General features: G+C 42.9%; 1 protein-coding gene across 4 annotated transcripts in view; it reads right to left on the bottom strand.

The window, feature by feature from the left end:
* RNF128 (ring finger protein 128) overlaps positions 1-16,327 on the bottom strand; it is a 191,340-nt gene that overhangs the window by 106,616 nt on the left and 68,397 nt on the right. For 2 of the 4 annotated variants that reach the window (XM_020967275.2, XM_020967277.2), the window contains exon 1: positions 14,280-14,914. In XM_020967275.2, the coding sequence (XP_020822934.1) occupies positions 14,280-14,682 (403 nt within the window). In that variant the 5' untranslated portion in view covers positions 14,683-14,914. Of the gene's footprint in view, positions 1-14,279; positions 14,915-16,327 lie in introns of those variants that run through there. The other 2 variants (XM_078148064.1, XM_020967274.2) reach the window with 2 other exon arrangements.

Here is a 16,327-nt window from a genome sequence, read left to right as displayed (position 1 = left end):
AATGAGCTGGAAAAAGAAATAGCAAACCATTTCAGAATCTCTGCTAAGAAAACCCCAAATGGGCTCACAGTCAGACACAACTGAAAAACAAACCTGCCAGTGTTGTTGTGAGGATCAAATGAGATAGTAATTGTAAAGTACTTAGAACTGTGCCTGGCACACAGTAGGTGCTTAATAAATGCTTGTTCCTTTCCTGGTAAGAAATTATAGTGCTCTGCTGAGAGAAATTAGGCTCTAGTCTCAATTTGGTAATAGATGGAGTTCAAGGAGCCGGGAAGACTTGGGTTTGAGTCTTAACCTCTGATATTCCAGGTGAGTCACTTCTCCATTCTCTAGATAAGTGGCAGAGAAGGTGCTGACCTGCACTGGTAGAGAGCTTCTGCACCTGGGAGTTCTATAAACCAGTGAAATCACAGTTTCTACTTCCATGCAGATTTTCTGCCCTTTAATCCCTAAATAGCTCCCTCCACCACTCAGTCCAGGGAATTGGGCAAATGCCCAGGCTGGGCTTTGTAGGGAAGCCTGGCTAATCCAGCTGTAAGCAGGCTTTGAGGCTGGGGCTGGGGCCAGAAGTGTAGGAGTTGTCTTCACAAGCACTTGAGGTTGATAGGTATACATTAATGAGTCCCTCTACTTTCAGCCATATTCCCTTTTTCCCACCTTCTGATGAGTCTCAAGGCTGCCCTGGATGTTCATTTTAGCTTGATTGAGCCTACATCCAAACGTCTGGAAGGGCTAAGGTGTTGTTGGTGATTCCCCAACACCCACGATGGACAGTGGGACTGTTATACTTTTGGGGCCTCTGCTTTTCTCCAAAAGAGTGAAAAAAAGAGCTTCTGCTGTGTTGTTCCCAGCTCTCCCCTCCAGGCTGGGCTCATAAACAGCTTTGGGGTGCCCAAAGGAATACTAATCTGGAAGGACTGTCCCATGCTTTTCTATTTGCTCTCCCTCTTACCTACTCTGGCTACCACCTTCTGTAAGAAGATTTGGCCTTAAGAGGACTCTTAGCCAAGGTTACATAGCTCCTCATAGGCTGAGCCAGGCCTAGATGCTACTGGGCCCAGCGTTCATTCCTCTAGTACACAGAGAAGCTCAATTCTTCCAGTTTTCTATTTAGATTCTGATTTCCAGCCCTGTAATGATTTGTGTTTGCTTCCTCTGAACCTTCTCTGGCCTTTTTCCACATTTATCTGAACATGCAGAAGCCAGAATTTGATAAGCTGGAAGTGAGGCAGGGGAAGGGGGGGCCTGCTTCCACAATCATGCTTCTAATGCTGCCATGGACCTACTGATGCACTGGAATATTCAAGTCTCAAACTGAGCAATGTGACCCTTGATAAGTCACTCTCAGGGCACCCAGGCAACCCTCTAACCCTATAGGCTGCAGAGGAGATGCTGAGGTGAAATGGTAGAAGGAGCTTCCCTCTATGCCAATGAAAACACAAGTCTAATTCCCTAGACTTAGGCCCCTCTTATATATATAGTATATAACATTATATATAAAACAATATAATTTCCAATACCAATAAAATCCTAAGTGCAGCCCCTAACCCTATCTCTATACACAAATACACACATACCCTCATTTCCTTCTGTGAATGACAGTATCCCTTGCTCATGCTGATGGCTATGCCTGAAATGTTCTTTTTACACACTTATACTTGCTAAAATCCTACTGATCTTGGAAGTCAAAATGTTATAAAAATGAATGTTGAAAACTATCTGTATATGTAATTGGAAAGAATAAAATACTATTTACAAAATAAATCAAATCCTACTGATCCTTCAAGGCTCACAGCACAGGTGGTTCCCTTCTGCATGACACCTTCCTCTCCCTTCCCTTCTTCCCCCCAGAAGTGAGCTTTTCTTCCCCTGAGCTCTACATACATCTCATTCCTACCCCTCAAGTTCATGGCCATCCTATTTGCATCACTGTTACCTGTGCCCGTGTGACACCTCCTTAGGAGAGTGGGAGCAGCCTGTAAACCCAGCTAACTACCAATATCATCTCAAGTTTCCTAAGGAATATCTCACTGCACCCTACAGTTTCCTTTCAAAAGTATTTTTTTTTTTTGGCTAGGCAATGGGGTTAAGTGACTTGCCCAGGGTCACACAGCTGGTAAGTGGTATGTGTCTGAGGTCAGATTTGAACTCAGGTCCTCCTGAATCCAGGTCTGTTGCTCTATCCACTGCGCCACCTAGCTGCCCCTCAAAAGTACTTTCAACCATTTCCATCTTGATTCGAGGCTGCCTTACCAAGCATCTCCTATACTCGATGCTGTATTTTCTACTGGAGATACCTAAAAGACTAACAAATCCATCTGTGCCCAATTCATTTGGTTAAGCAAATTGCTTTCACCTGAACTCCCCTTCACAGTCAACGTCAGGGACCCTAACAAAGAAATCGTTCAATTAATCATGACAACTTTGCTTCTACTCCACATTTTAACAGGGAATGTGGAAGTTTAAGGTTACCGATTCTCCATGATAAATGACACAAGCCTCCACGCATGATTTAATGAATAAAATAAGTGAAGAGACCCAACTCAGACCGCTCTAAAAACCCAAGGAGAAGTCATGCATTTCTGTTTATCCAATCTTTCATAAACAGGTTGTTCTTAAGCTGTTTATTTACCAATTTCATCTGTCAAATGAGGGGATTGATCTAGCTGATCTCAGACCTTTCCAGCTCTGAGTCTCTGAGTCTACATGCATTCTTGGACAAACCCTAGGCTTCAATTTCCACATCTGTGAAAGGAGGGAGTTGGATTAGATGACCAATGAGGCCCCCTCCAGGTCTAGGACCTAATGATTTGATCTCGAAGATTGGGCAATAGTTCTGCCTAGAAAATCTGGATTGGAGAGACTCCTTCAAACAAAGGAGGAAAACGTAGAATTTAATGCATTCATCACCATAATCATGACATTAAATAACAGCCCCTACAATAAATCTGAAAGGAATTGTGCATATTTTTCCAATCTAGGGATTAAATTACTGAATATTTAGTATTCAGTCCCTTCCTAATGACCCTCCTAGAAACAGGCATTCTAGACCACAGTGCTAGACAGGAAGACTTGAGTTTGAATCCTGCTTCAGAGCCTCCCTACAGCTGTGAAATCCTGGGAAAGTCACATTTCCCCTCTTAGGCCTCATCTGCAAAATGGGGATAATAATCACACCTACTTCCCAGGGTTGTTGTGAGGATCAAATGAGATAATATATGTAAAGTGCTTTGTAAGCCTCAAAGTGCTCAAAAAATGTTGCCCATTGCTATTATTTCCAACCTTACTATTTCTGCCATTTAATCTGATCTGATATGATATACAACCGAAATAGTGAGACTAGGGAAACAAGGAAGAAGCCAAGATAGAACAAAATTTTATATCATTATCAGAATTCAAAAATCTCATTTATGTTCTTCTCACATGCAGCATTTTTCTTGGTTTTTAGAAAATCGTATTTGGATTTTATCACATATATTTGTCATCAAAATCCCACACTAATAAAAAAGAGATGGATGAAAGTTTTAGCGTGGGTTACAAGATAGCAATGGTCTAGATCCAAAGGAAGATTTTGACCCATTTGCAGAATCACCCTACCCCAACTTGTTATTTTCTTTGCTTCTAAAAGTTAGTTAATTTCACTAATCCACAGTATCTTCACTGGGGGAAATTTCAGGGAAAGAAGGAAGAGAAGGTGTAATTGACACCTATAGTGCTGGCTATCTCCTTCCTTCATTCTGACTCTATTGATCTAGAAATCTGGAACCTGTATGTAGTGTGTTGGGTTGAGAGTAATCAATGGTGAAGAAGAAAATCATACTGCTGCCTGCCACTTTTTTTTTTTGACATGGTAGAAAATGGCAGTCTTGTTTTGTGATAGACTCATCTGTCAGTCAAGTTCGTGATCAAGTCTCCTTGTCCAAACTGGAGATGAATCTAACAGATTTTTTTTCTGGGCTTTTCTGAGCCACATACTTAAATATCTTTGCCAAACTTTCCCCCCACAGTTGACCTCTCCTTGTGTCCAGATTTACTGCAAGTATCCTTTAAGAAATCTTTGAAATTAGGTAGTGGTCCTAACTGTAGGTTCCGAGGCAACTTTGAGAACAGGACTCTTAGCCTTATTTGTTTTTTGAAGCTCATAAAATGGAGTGGAGAGCTCAAATTTCAGTTCAATACAATTTAATACAACCAGAGCTTTTAAAGCCCCTCCTCTGTTCTATGTACCATGCTTGGTACTGAGGACACAAAGTCAAAAATGAAAGAATCCCTACCTTCAGCAAGTTTATTTTCTACCATCTAGATACATAATGAGACCAGTAGCCTTTGGTGTCTTCAAATTAAATATGAAGCCGGTAGGCACCTCAGAGCAGGAAGAAATGGACTCAGAGAGCTTTCATCCTAACCCAGAATGCCCTACCTTCCTTTTAGCCCTTCAGAAACAGAAAAATCATGAAATTTAAATAATATTTGTAAAGTAGATCATAGCTCTACAGCCAGAAGGAATCTGAAAGGCCATCTAGTCTGACCCCCTCTTTTTACAGATGAGGAAACTGAGGCCCACAGAAGGGTAGTGACTTGCCCAAGATCACATAAAAGAGTAGTAATAATAATAATAGCTTGGCTCTACACAGCATGTTAGAGTTTGCAAAACACTTTACCTTTGTCATTTCATTTGATCTTCAAGATAACCCTGGGATCATAGGATCCCAGATTTCTAAGTAGGAGAGACTTTAGAGGGTATTGTGTCTAACACCCGCATTTTACAGATAAGGACACTGAGGCCCACAACGGTGAAGCACTTGCCCCTCGTCACACAAGTAGGAAGTGGCAGAGATGGGTTTGGAGCCCACTTCCTATTCAGTCATTTTTCCATTGTACCCTGCTGTCTCCTTGTGCTTTTTGTTTGAAATAAAACCAGGATTTCTGAATTCAAAATGACTCTTGGCACTCTTCAAGTTGCATTACAAGAGGGGAAAAATGGGGATTTGGATGTGGAGAAGAGGCACTGGAGAGGGTTATTGTGTGCGAGCTCTGTGGGTACCCCTCAGACTACATTCAGAGGGGCCAGACTAGTGGAAGAGTTGGCTTGGCTTGAACACATCTTGCCTTTAGTGCCTTGCCACCAATTGGGAAATCTGGCAGGTTACTCACATTTGTACTAATTAGTCTCCTTGGAAAGCCAGTTTGAGGATTTCAAACAAAACAAACAAACCCAAAGCTTTTCAAAATAATGTGTTCATTCCCTACCAGCCTCTACCTGGCTTGAAATTATCCCAGTGTCCTCTCTCTCTCTTTCCAGAAGGGTATGCAAAAACTAGACCACACAACTCAATGGGTTTGGGTCTGAAACTCCATTTCAACAGATATTGGAGAAGAGTAGTTTTTGTTGTTGCAAGTTTTAAAGTAAGACCAAAAAAAGTGATTGTGGTTCTGAAAAGTCATTCACAGATATGAGTCTGACAGTGGGAAGGGACGCTGGAAGTCATCCAAAAGCTAGCTGGAATCAGGCTCCCCTTGACGATTCCCCTAACAAGGAGGTTCAGTTTGGATACCTGCAGTGAGTGGGATCTTAATGTCTCTGGATGTCAACAGACATATATTAAGCGCCTGCCATGTGCCAAGCACTGTGTTGAGTGTTGGGGATACAAGGCCCAAAATGAAATAGTCTCTAGTACTGTTCAGAAGGTTAGTTCATTCTAACCTTCCACTTTTGGAAAACTTAATTTGTTGGGAAGTTCTATATTTGGAACTCAAGTTTCCCTCTCTGCAATTTCCAAATGAGGCTCCTCATTCTGCCTCCCACCATCAAGAAAAAATAAGTCTCACCCCTCTACCATGGACAACTCTTCAAATTCTTGAAAGCAGTTATTCTGGCATCCCTAAGTCTTTTCTCCAGGTTGAGTACCTCCAATTCCCTCAAGCATTTCTCATGTGACATGGTTTCTATAAATTCTATTTACTTATGTTCCAGTCTTAGCCACTTGCTATCTGTATGACTTTGGGTAAGTGATTTTATACCTCCCTGGGTCTAAGTTTCCTCATTTGTAAAATGAGTACTCTGGACTAGCTGACCTCTGGAGGAGGTCCCATCCAGCTATAGACTTATGATCCTATGATTTTAACCACTATCTTTACCTTCAGCACATATTTCTAAGGGGAAAAGTCTACCCTTTTCATTTCAGATGTGAGGGGGTTCCTTGATTCAAATCAGCAAACATTTTTGAGGACTTTTTCCAGTCTCTCCTCTCTAATCTAACTTCCATGCAACTGCCAAATTGGTATTCCTAAAAACACAGGTTTGACCATGTCACTCCTTAGCTCAAACATCTTTAGTGGTTCTCTATTGCCCTAGGTTAAAATATCAACTTTTCTGTTTGGTGTTTAAAGCCTCTTAGAACCTATAGGTTCAACCTATCTTTCCAGACTGATTTCTTATGATTCCCCCTTATGAACTCACCACTCCAGCCAACGTGGCCTCCTTGAAATTTTCTATACCATGACATGTCATACCCTGTTTCTTGGCCCTTGGTTGTATCTATTCAGTGGAAAGAAATTTCCTTGAGGGCAGACTGTTTTGCTGTCTTTATATCCCTAGTGCCTACCGTGTACCTTCACTACGATTCTATTGGTATAGGGAACTTTACCCTTTACCAATTCAAGTCAGTACCTAGAGTACTGGAGAGTTATATGCCAGGGCAGCTGAGTGGTACAGTGGATAGAGCACTGGGCCTGGATTGAGGAGGACCCGAGTACAAATCGGGCCTCAAACACCTGACATTTACTAGCTGTGTGATCCTAGGCAAGTCACTTAACTCCAACTGCCTTATCAAAAAAGAGAGGGGGGGGAGAAAGAATTACCTTCCACACTTAGACACCAAGTGAGTTGTCTAAGGTCATACTAGTAAGTGTCAGAAGCAGGATTTAAACTCATGCTGTCCTGCCCATAGTAGGCACTTAGTAGGTGCTTGCTGAACTAGATTGAATTGCTGTGTGCTCTGGGGATACAAAGTTAATGAATAGAACTGTCTTTGCCTGGCTCTTCTCAGCAGTGCAAGAATCTAAGACAACTCCAAAAGACTCCTGATGGAAAATGCTATCCACATCCAGAGAAAGAACTATGGAGTCTGAATGTAGATCAAAGCATACTATTTGCTCTCCTTTTCTTTTGTTGTTTTTTTATTGTTTCATTCTCATGGCTCCTCTCATCAATACTAATTCTTCTTTACATTATGACTAACGGGAAATATGCTTAATATGAATGTATAAGTAGAGCCTATATCAGATTGCATGCCATCTTGGGGAGGGGGAGAAATTTTAAAACTCAAAATCTTATGGAAATGAATGTTGAAAACAAAAAATAAATAAATAAATAAATAAATAAATAAATAAATAAATAAATAAATAAATATATATATATATATATTAAAAAGAACTGTCTTGGGGGCAGCTAGGTAGCACAGTGGATAGAGATCTGGCCTTAGAGTTAGAAGAACCTGAGTTCAAATCCAGCCCCAGACACTTGACACTTACTATCTGGGCAAGTCACTTAATCCTGATTGCCTTACCAAAAAGCCAAAAAGTAAAGAAGAAGAAGAAGAAGAAGAAGAAGAAGAAGAAGAAGAAGAAGAAGAAGAAGAAGAAGAAGAAGAAGAAGAAGAAGAAGAAGAAGAAGGAAAAAAAACCTGTCTTTGACCTTGGGGAACTTACATTCTAGAAGGTGAGATTTGACAGACACAAATGACATAATTAGAATATAAGTTCACAGGAACGATACTAAATGTTACATTAAATCAAGGAGGGTAAACTTATTTCTGTGTGCATGGGTTACAGAAAGTTTCACAGAGGGATTGGGATGAGTCTTAAAGAGTAGGTAGGTATTTTTTCCTCAATATATTTTAATTGATATCTTTTGTTTTTTACAGCAACTAGATTTTCCCTGGTAGCTAGGTGGCACTGGAGCTGGAGTCAAAAAGACCAGTGTTCAAATCCAGCCTCAGATGCTTATTAGCTGTGTGACCCTGTCACTTAATCTCTGTTTGCCTCAGTTTCTTCAACTGTAAAACAGGGATAATAATAATACCTTATCTCACAGGATTATCGTGAGGATCAAATGAGACAATATTTGTAAAGTGCTTAAAGCACAATGCCTGGCACATAGGAGGCACCATATTTTTTTGGAGGGAAAGGGGGAAGGCAATCCACTGCACCACCTAGCTGCCCCTAGTAGGCACTATATAAATACTTACTCAATGAACCCCTCCCCTTCTCCTCCCAGAGAGCCATTCCTTATAACAAAGAATTGTTTTTAAAAATGAGAGAAAGAAGTTTCAGTTATCAATATATTGATATTTATTATCAATTATATTATCAATATATGGAAAATTATCAATATATGGAAAAATCTGACATTATTATGCAATTTTCTACCTTTGGGGCCCCCCTACCCTCACCCTATCCCACCCTACCCCACCCACCCCCATACGTACCTCTGAAAAGGAGTGCAAAGTGTCCACACATTATTTCTTCTTCGTGTCCAAGCTTGTTTTTTTAAAAATAATCTTGAAACATTTATTTTCAATTGTTTCATGGTTGTTCTATTCATTTGCATTGTTCTAGTCATTGGATATGTTGTTTTATGTCTCTGCTTACTTCACTCTACATCAGTTAGTGCTTCTCTGTATTTATCATATTCATCATTTCATGTAACACAGTAATATTCCATTACATTCATGTACCGTGATTTAACCATTCCCCAATCTATAGGCATCTCTTTTGTTTCCAGTTATTTGCTGCCACAAAAAAAGCTGCTATGAATAGTCTGACGTCTACGGAACCTTTATTTCTGTCTTTCTCTTCTTTAGGTTATAAGCCTAGCAATAGAATCTCTGGGTCAAAGGATATTAACATTTTAGTCACTTTATTTGCATAATTCCAAATTGCTTTCCAGAATGGTTGTGCTATTTCACAGCTTCCCCAACAATGCATTATTGTGTCTATCTTTCCACAGCCTCTCCAACATTGACTCTTCCAGTCTTTTGTCATCATTGCCAATTTGCTGGATCTGAGGTAAAACCTCAAGGATTTTCATTGCTCCTACAATTAACAATTTGGAGCATTCTTTAATATAAATGTTAATAGCTTGTGATTCTTTAGAAAACTGTTTGTTTATATCCTTTGACCACTTATAACAACAACAACAACAACAGCAATAACAATAGTAAAGCTTTTATATAGCACCTACTATGTGCCAGGAACCGTGCTAAGTGTTTTCTTATTATTACCTCATTTGTTTATTTCTTTTATTATCTCATTAACATTATCATCGTATTATGATCATATTATCTCATGTGACAATCATAACAACCCTGGGAGGTAGGTGCTATCCCCATTTTACAGATGGGGAGATTGAGACAAACAGTGGTTAAGTGACTTGCCCAGGGTCACATAGCTAATGTGTCTGAGGTTGGATTTGAATTCAAGTCTTTCTGACTTCAGACCCACTGCTCTATTCACTGTGCCACCTAGCTGCCTCTATTAACTTGTCTACTAGGAAATGAATCATGGTCATATATATTTCTGTTGGTTGGCTATATATCTTGGATACCAAATGAGATTTGGTACGATTTCAATGGGCAGAAATGAAGGCCTGTGGGGTAAGTGTTGATTCCAGGTCTAGGGAATGACAAGAAGAAAAACAAGGAGGTAGGGAAAAGCAGGAGTTTGGAGATCAGTGAGGAACCCAGTCTGCAGGAAGTGTAGAGTATAGGAATAACAATAGCATGAGAAGGCTGGAAAGGCAGATTGGAACTACATTATGTAGAACCTTGAATGTCAAATTGAAAGGCTGGACTTTATTAATTAGGCCATGAGGAACCATTGAGAGGCAGGTGCTATTATTATCCCCATTTGACTGATTAATAAACTGAGACTGAGGAAGGTCAAGTGATTTGCCAAAGGTCACATAGCTGGTATGTTTCTGAGGCAGGATTTGAATTTGCTTCTTCCAGACTCCAAGTCCAGCAGCAGATAGTGAGAAATACGACTCAGCATTGATGTTACCGCTAGAAATATACACTTGGGAATCATTTGCATGTATGGGAATGTGTAAGCCAAGGGAAACAGAAGAGAAAAGGACTGAGGAGAGAGCCTTGGGAGAGAGAATAGGGAATAGGAAAAGGAAAAAAAGCCAGAGAAAGACATTGAAAATGAGCAAAATAGGAATTTAATTCCAGGGGAAAAAATCAAGGGAGGAGATAGGATAAGGAATAGCAAGATGAGGTGAAGAAAGGTAGGAATTTGGGGAATAGTGAGCAGAGAGTGTGTGGGGGGGTGTTAGGTAGGTGGCTTAGAATCAAGAAAGAGGGATTGGTCTACAGGGTCAAATATTGCTGAGATCAAAAAGGATGGTGGCTGACAAAAGGCCATTAGTTTGGGGGGAAATAATGATCAATGTCCTTAGTTAAAAAAAACAACAACAGTTTTAGTTGAGTGGTGGAGAGAGAAGCCTTGAATATCAGCAGCTGAGGATAGATGGGGAGGAGAATGGGAATGGGTGGAGAGACTTTAAGTGTGGACGTTTGGGAGGGTCAGCTTGAGACTGGGAGGGTCGGGGGAGATGGAGGCAAGGTCAAAATCAGAGGTCATCTGCTTCTCACTCAATTTGCCCAATGACTCCTTGACTTAATGAGAGGTAGGGAGACCTGAGTTCAAACTTCTAACATATACCAAGCAAGTCACTTAATTTCTCAGTGCCCCCAGGCAACACTCTGTAAAACCGTAAGCTTCAGTAAGCTGCAGTAAGACGGTAAGGTGCTTGTATGCATTGGTTAAGGGAATTCGTTTCCTACACCACTGACTGACAGAGAAAGACTGATAGAGAAAGACACGGAGGCCATTTGCTATGAGCTAGCTCCCCCTTCTCCCTCTGTCTTCATCTCAAAACACCTTGACATCATCTCCCACTATCTCCTCCCTCTTTTTGCTCAGACTCTAATAATGAGGTGGCCTTCCTCCTAGCCAAGGCTAAGCCCTCCATATGTGCCCTTGAATTCGTCTTCTCCAGCAGATCACCCCCTCAATCATTCTTTCTTTTTTATCTTCATTCTCTCCCTATCTACTGACTCCATCCCTGTGGCCTTCAAACATGCCCAGGTCTCCCTCATCCTTAAAATACTGACATTAAATCCTACCACCCCCTTAAGACAACTCCTAGGAAATTCCATCTACGTTTGCTGCCTCCATTTTCTCTCCTCTCACTCCTCAACCTTTTGCAATCTGACTTCCAACCTCATTGTCCAACTGAAGCTGTCATCTCTAAACTTGCCCATGATCCGATCCATTGAGATAATATTTGTAATACCATTAGTACAGTGCCAGGCACATAATGGGCAATGCTTATTTCTTCTCCCTTTCCCTCCCTCTCCTTTCCTCAATCTTGATCCTTCTTGACATCTCTGCTGTGTTTTAGATTGTTGACCCCCCTCTCCTCCTGAAGTGTTTTCTTTTCTGCTAAGCGCTTTCTTATTATTATCTCATTTGATTATTTCTTTTATTATCTCATTATTATTATTATCATCATATTATCTCATTATTATGTTATCCTCTCTGGATTTCTGTGGCATTTGTCTCTCCTGATTCTCCTCCTACCTGTCTAGCCTCCCCTTTTCAGTATCTTGCTGGTCTATCACATCCACTAACTGTGGATTTTAGCTCAGAGCTCTGTCCTGGGTCCTCTTTTCTTTTCTCCCTATACACACTCTCTCTTGGTGGGTGACTTCCTTATCTCCCATGGATCCAATTATCATCTCTGTGCAGACAATTCCTGTATTCCTATATCTAACCAGAGGCAGTCCCCTGAACGCCTTTCTTGCTTCACCTGCTGCCCTTTGGACATTTCAAACTGGACATCCCAGTAACATCTCAAATTCATCACTCCAAAATTGAACCTCCCCAACCCCTCCCCATTGAACAGCGCTGTGTAGGAGGGTGCCACCATTTTTCCAGTCTCCCAGGTTCTTCATCAGCCTCACTGTCTTTCATTCCCCCATATCTAATTCAGTTCTGAACTTTGCCATTTCTATATCTCAAACGTCTCTCAAATATGATCCCTTCTCTCCTCTCACAGTCACCACCTTAGTTCAGGCTATCATCATGTCTACCCTGGACTACTGCAATCGACTCTTAGTCTTGTCCTATCTCCACTCCAATCCATTTTCCTCTCAGCTGTTAAAGCCATTTTCCTTACCTGCAGGTCTGACTCCCCCCCCTCCCAGTATATTCCAGCAGCTTCCTATTGCGTCTAAGATAAATATAAACTTCGATGTGGCATTTAAATCCTTTTAAAACATGGCCCCAACCAATGTTTTCAGCCTCATTATACATTCCTCTCCTTCCAGAACTCTATAAGCCAGTCAAACTGGCCTTTTCCCTGTTTTTTTTTTTTAAACGCAGAATGCTCCATCTTGTCTTCATGCATTTGCACTGGCTGTCCCCCATGAATAGAATGCGCTCCTTCTTCACCTCCATCTCCCAGAATCACATTTAAGACACTACTCAGGGACCACCTTTTGCATGAAATCTTTCCTGATTCCACCCAGTTGCTAATACCTTCTTTCCCTAACTGCTTTACATTCATTCTGTATGTACTTAGTATATAGACACATATACAGAAGCAGTATAGAGTATTGGAAAGTGAGCTGGCCCCAAAGCCACAAAGACCTGACTGGCTGTGTGGCCCTGGATAAATCATTTCACCTCTCAGTGCTCTAGACCAACTCTCCAAGAATTGTAGAATAGATGCCAAACCTGGATTGGTACAGGGAGTTCCCTCATTCAGAAGCTCTCTCTATATCAATGAAATCACAGGACCTTTCCCTAATTATCTCCTTTGATAGAAGAGAGAACTGTCTCTCTCTCTCTCTTTTTTTTTCCCCCCTCCCGTGTATTTCCCTAGCACAGTGTGTCTGGCACATACTTCCTACTTAATAAATGCTCATAGACCGATTATTGATTTGAGACAGTCAGTTTGGTGTAGTAAACAATGACTCCCACCTTCGAGTCAGGGAGACTCGCTTCTAGACCCGGCTCGGACACAGACTGGCTGAATGACCCTGGGCAAATGTCTTTCTCTCCCAGTGCCCCAGGTAAGTCTTTTAAGACTATGAATCATCACACCGCAGGTGCGGATCTGCATAGACAGAGCGAGTTTCTTAACCTTAACCAGGCATTCCCTACTAAACCAATGAAAACACAAGTCCATCCAGTCAAAAAAGAAATCAGAAGAATCCATTATATAATGAATTCTACATTATAATGTTAGCAAGATATACTTTCTATTATAACGCCGTTACAATATACAACTAGAGGCAGCCAGATACAGTGAAGAGCAAACACGGCTCGGCGTCGTGAAAACCTGGGTTCGAATACGGTTTCTGACTCGTACCGGCTATGTAATCCTGGACAAATCATTTAAATCTCTCAGCTCTCTTAAGACAACCAGTTGCACAGCGGGTATCGATTTGCATCGGTAGAAGGAGTTTTCTCACCAGGAATTCCCTATACCAATGAAATCACAAAGTCTGGGGGGAAAAATCCAACTCTGTTCTCGTATACCCTTAACAGCGGCGAAAAATTCGGACTTGGCATCCGATTTTCACCTGAATGTTTCCGATGAGTTCCTCGTCAACCCCCTCCCCAAAAAAACAAACAGTGGCATGAAATCTTCCCTCATTTTTGCAAAGAGTGTCACTTAAATACGCTATTTTTAGCCAGGTCAACAAATCAGTTCACGCACCAACACTGTTAGCTCTTGACGGGAGCAGCTTAATCGGAGTGAAAAAATGCGAAGAAATCACGAACTTAAAAAATCTGCGGGGTTTTAGAGAAATATTGTTCCTTTCATTCCTGTTTACAGGGAAAGGCACAGTTGATTTTTAAAAAAAAAATTATGTAACACCATCAGAAAACCGAAACGGTCCTAGAAAAAAGGGAAATAGAACAATACCCCCTTCACGGACTGCCTGTTCCATTCCGGTATCCCACTACTAATGTTTATTGTATTAAAAATAATAAAGGGAAAAGAGCCCCCCAAAGCCCAGGAATCTCAAGTTGAAGGTGAACTCCTCCTCCCTCTTTCCCCCTCGCCTCTTGTCAGGTCCTTGGGTGGGTCCTGAGATGACCACGACATTTTGGACCTCGGGGATGCGTTTCGGACGCTGCGGGTCCCCCAGGAGCCCCGTCTCAGCCTCGCCTCGGGGGCGCGGCTCCCGACTTACCGAAATTGGCCATCTGGAGGGTCTCGTTGCCTGACTCCGGGACGTTGTAGATCACCGCGGCCTCCGCCCCCCTCCGGTTGGCGGTCTGGATCTTCTCGGAGAACGTGCAGTTGCCCCGCTCGATAAGAGCGATCCAGGGTGTGTCGCTATAGGTGAATTCCGTGTGGGGGTCACAGGCCTGGTAGTTCAAGCTCTTGGGGATGCCCACCTTGCCGCCAGCGTTGGCCACTGGAGACGCCAAGCCGTAGATCCCGCACTCGCACACCTCGGTGGTGGAGTGGTTGCTGCTCTGGTTGTAGTAGGTGACGGTGACATAGGCGTTGGTGGAGTAGGACTCCGGGGTCTGGAAGAGGACGGTGAGCAGGAGGAGAACCATCAGCCCGCACTTCTTCTGCAGCTTCATGGCTGGGGTGCAGCCGAGGGCTGCCCTCTCCCACGTCCCCCAGAGAAGAGAAAATAAAATAAAGGGGTAGAAAGTACAAGAAAGGCCAGCGACGAGGACCGTCGCTGGGCTCAATTCGCAGGCAGCGGGATCTGCTCGCGCCCCTGCTCAAGTACAAGTTTGAAATTTCAGTTGCCCGCAGGTAAGTGATCTCCTTCACAGCCCCGGCAGCTCTGAAGGCTGCAGCTCCATTTCACAGTATTTGAGATGCCCCCTCCCCACGCCCCCAGCGCAGGCCCCGCCCTCTGAGGGGGAGAAAAGGGGGGGGCTTCCGCATGCCCCGCCTCTCCTCCCTCTCTATCTCCCTCCTCCCTCCCCTCCCCGGGTTGGGCGCGCGGAGGCACTAGCACCCTCGCCTGGGCTTCGCACCGAAGCTGAGCGCCAGGGGGATGGATGCCTTACTGCGCGGGCATCGACATTTTCCTCTCTGTTATTCCAACCAGTGTGTACCAAGCAGCTTGGAATGAGGAACCGGACTCCGGGGAGCCCCACGTGATGCCTGGGTTGAAAGGCACCTCTCTCCTGGCCTCTGAACCACCAAACTGGTTTTCCAAGCCCGGCTGAGATGTCGTTAACCAGTTGAGACTCCTGGAGAGGTTAAGATTTCTCTCTTTCTCTCTCTCTCATCCCTCTCCCTTTCTGTCTCTCTGTCTCTGTCTCTCCCTGCCTCTCTCTCATCCCTCTCCCTCCCTTTCTGTCTCTATGTTCTCTCCATCTCTCTCCTCTCTCTCTCTGTCTCTCTGCCTTTTTCTGTCACTAGAAGTGATTATTGAAAAAATTTATTTCAGAAACCTTCCTGCTTCCCCCCCACCCCCATTTTTCAGTCCAAACTTAAGCAGTTAGATCATTAGGATCTCAAACCTAGAAATGGAAGGGACCTCGGAGACCACCTAGTCCAACCTCTCATTTTACAGAAGAGGAAACTGAGGCCCAGGGAGGGTAAGTGACTTGCCTAGGGTCACACAGGAAGAATCAGAGGTTGAATTGGAACCCAGGTCTTCTGATTCCAGATCCAGTGCTCTTTTGAAGGTAGGTACCACACTACCTCCCCAATCAAAGAACAAGCATTATTAAATGCCTACTGTGTGCCAGGCTCTGTTAGACACTGGGGTACAAAGACAACCCTCCCCCCCATCCTAGAGGAGTGAGGAACAGCTCTCCTGAGGCAAGAGATCCTTCCCACTCAGGGCCTTGCACATAGTAGGCACTCAAATGTCACACTGATAACTCTGAGCAACTACATTCCATACATTTTTATAGTCCCACACCCATGATATTCTAAACAAGTACATTGCTTGCTCAAGGTTTAATTTTTAACATGAAGCATTTTTTACTTTTGACATTACTAAACCCTCTTTCATTTTAAGCTCAACTTTTATCAGGAGTCAGTGCTGGGGGGTCTCTGGTACCAGTGGGAAGCTGGGTGCAAAAGAGTCCAAGGTACAGTACAAGCAAGACAAACATAGATAACGGGGAACCTGAGGGGGCCAAAGGTCAGCCTCAGAGTAGACAAGCAGGCAGCAGGCTGGGAGAGAAGCAGGAAGACGCTGGGACCCTAGGCTAGTCTCAAAGACAATTCAAAGTCCAAGAAAAGTGGTCCAGGCCA

This window comes from Phascolarctos cinereus, unplaced genomic scaffold (genome assembly GCF_003287225.1).
Source record: "Phascolarctos cinereus isolate Bilbo 61053 unplaced genomic scaffold, phaCin_HiC Scaffold_8;HRSCAF=390, whole genome shotgun sequence".
Lineage (NCBI taxonomy): Eukaryota > Metazoa > Chordata > Mammalia > Diprotodontia > Phascolarctidae > Phascolarctos > Phascolarctos cinereus.
The sequence above is the reverse complement of the archived record's forward strand: the minus strand, read 5'-3'. Positions and strand labels throughout refer to the sequence as shown.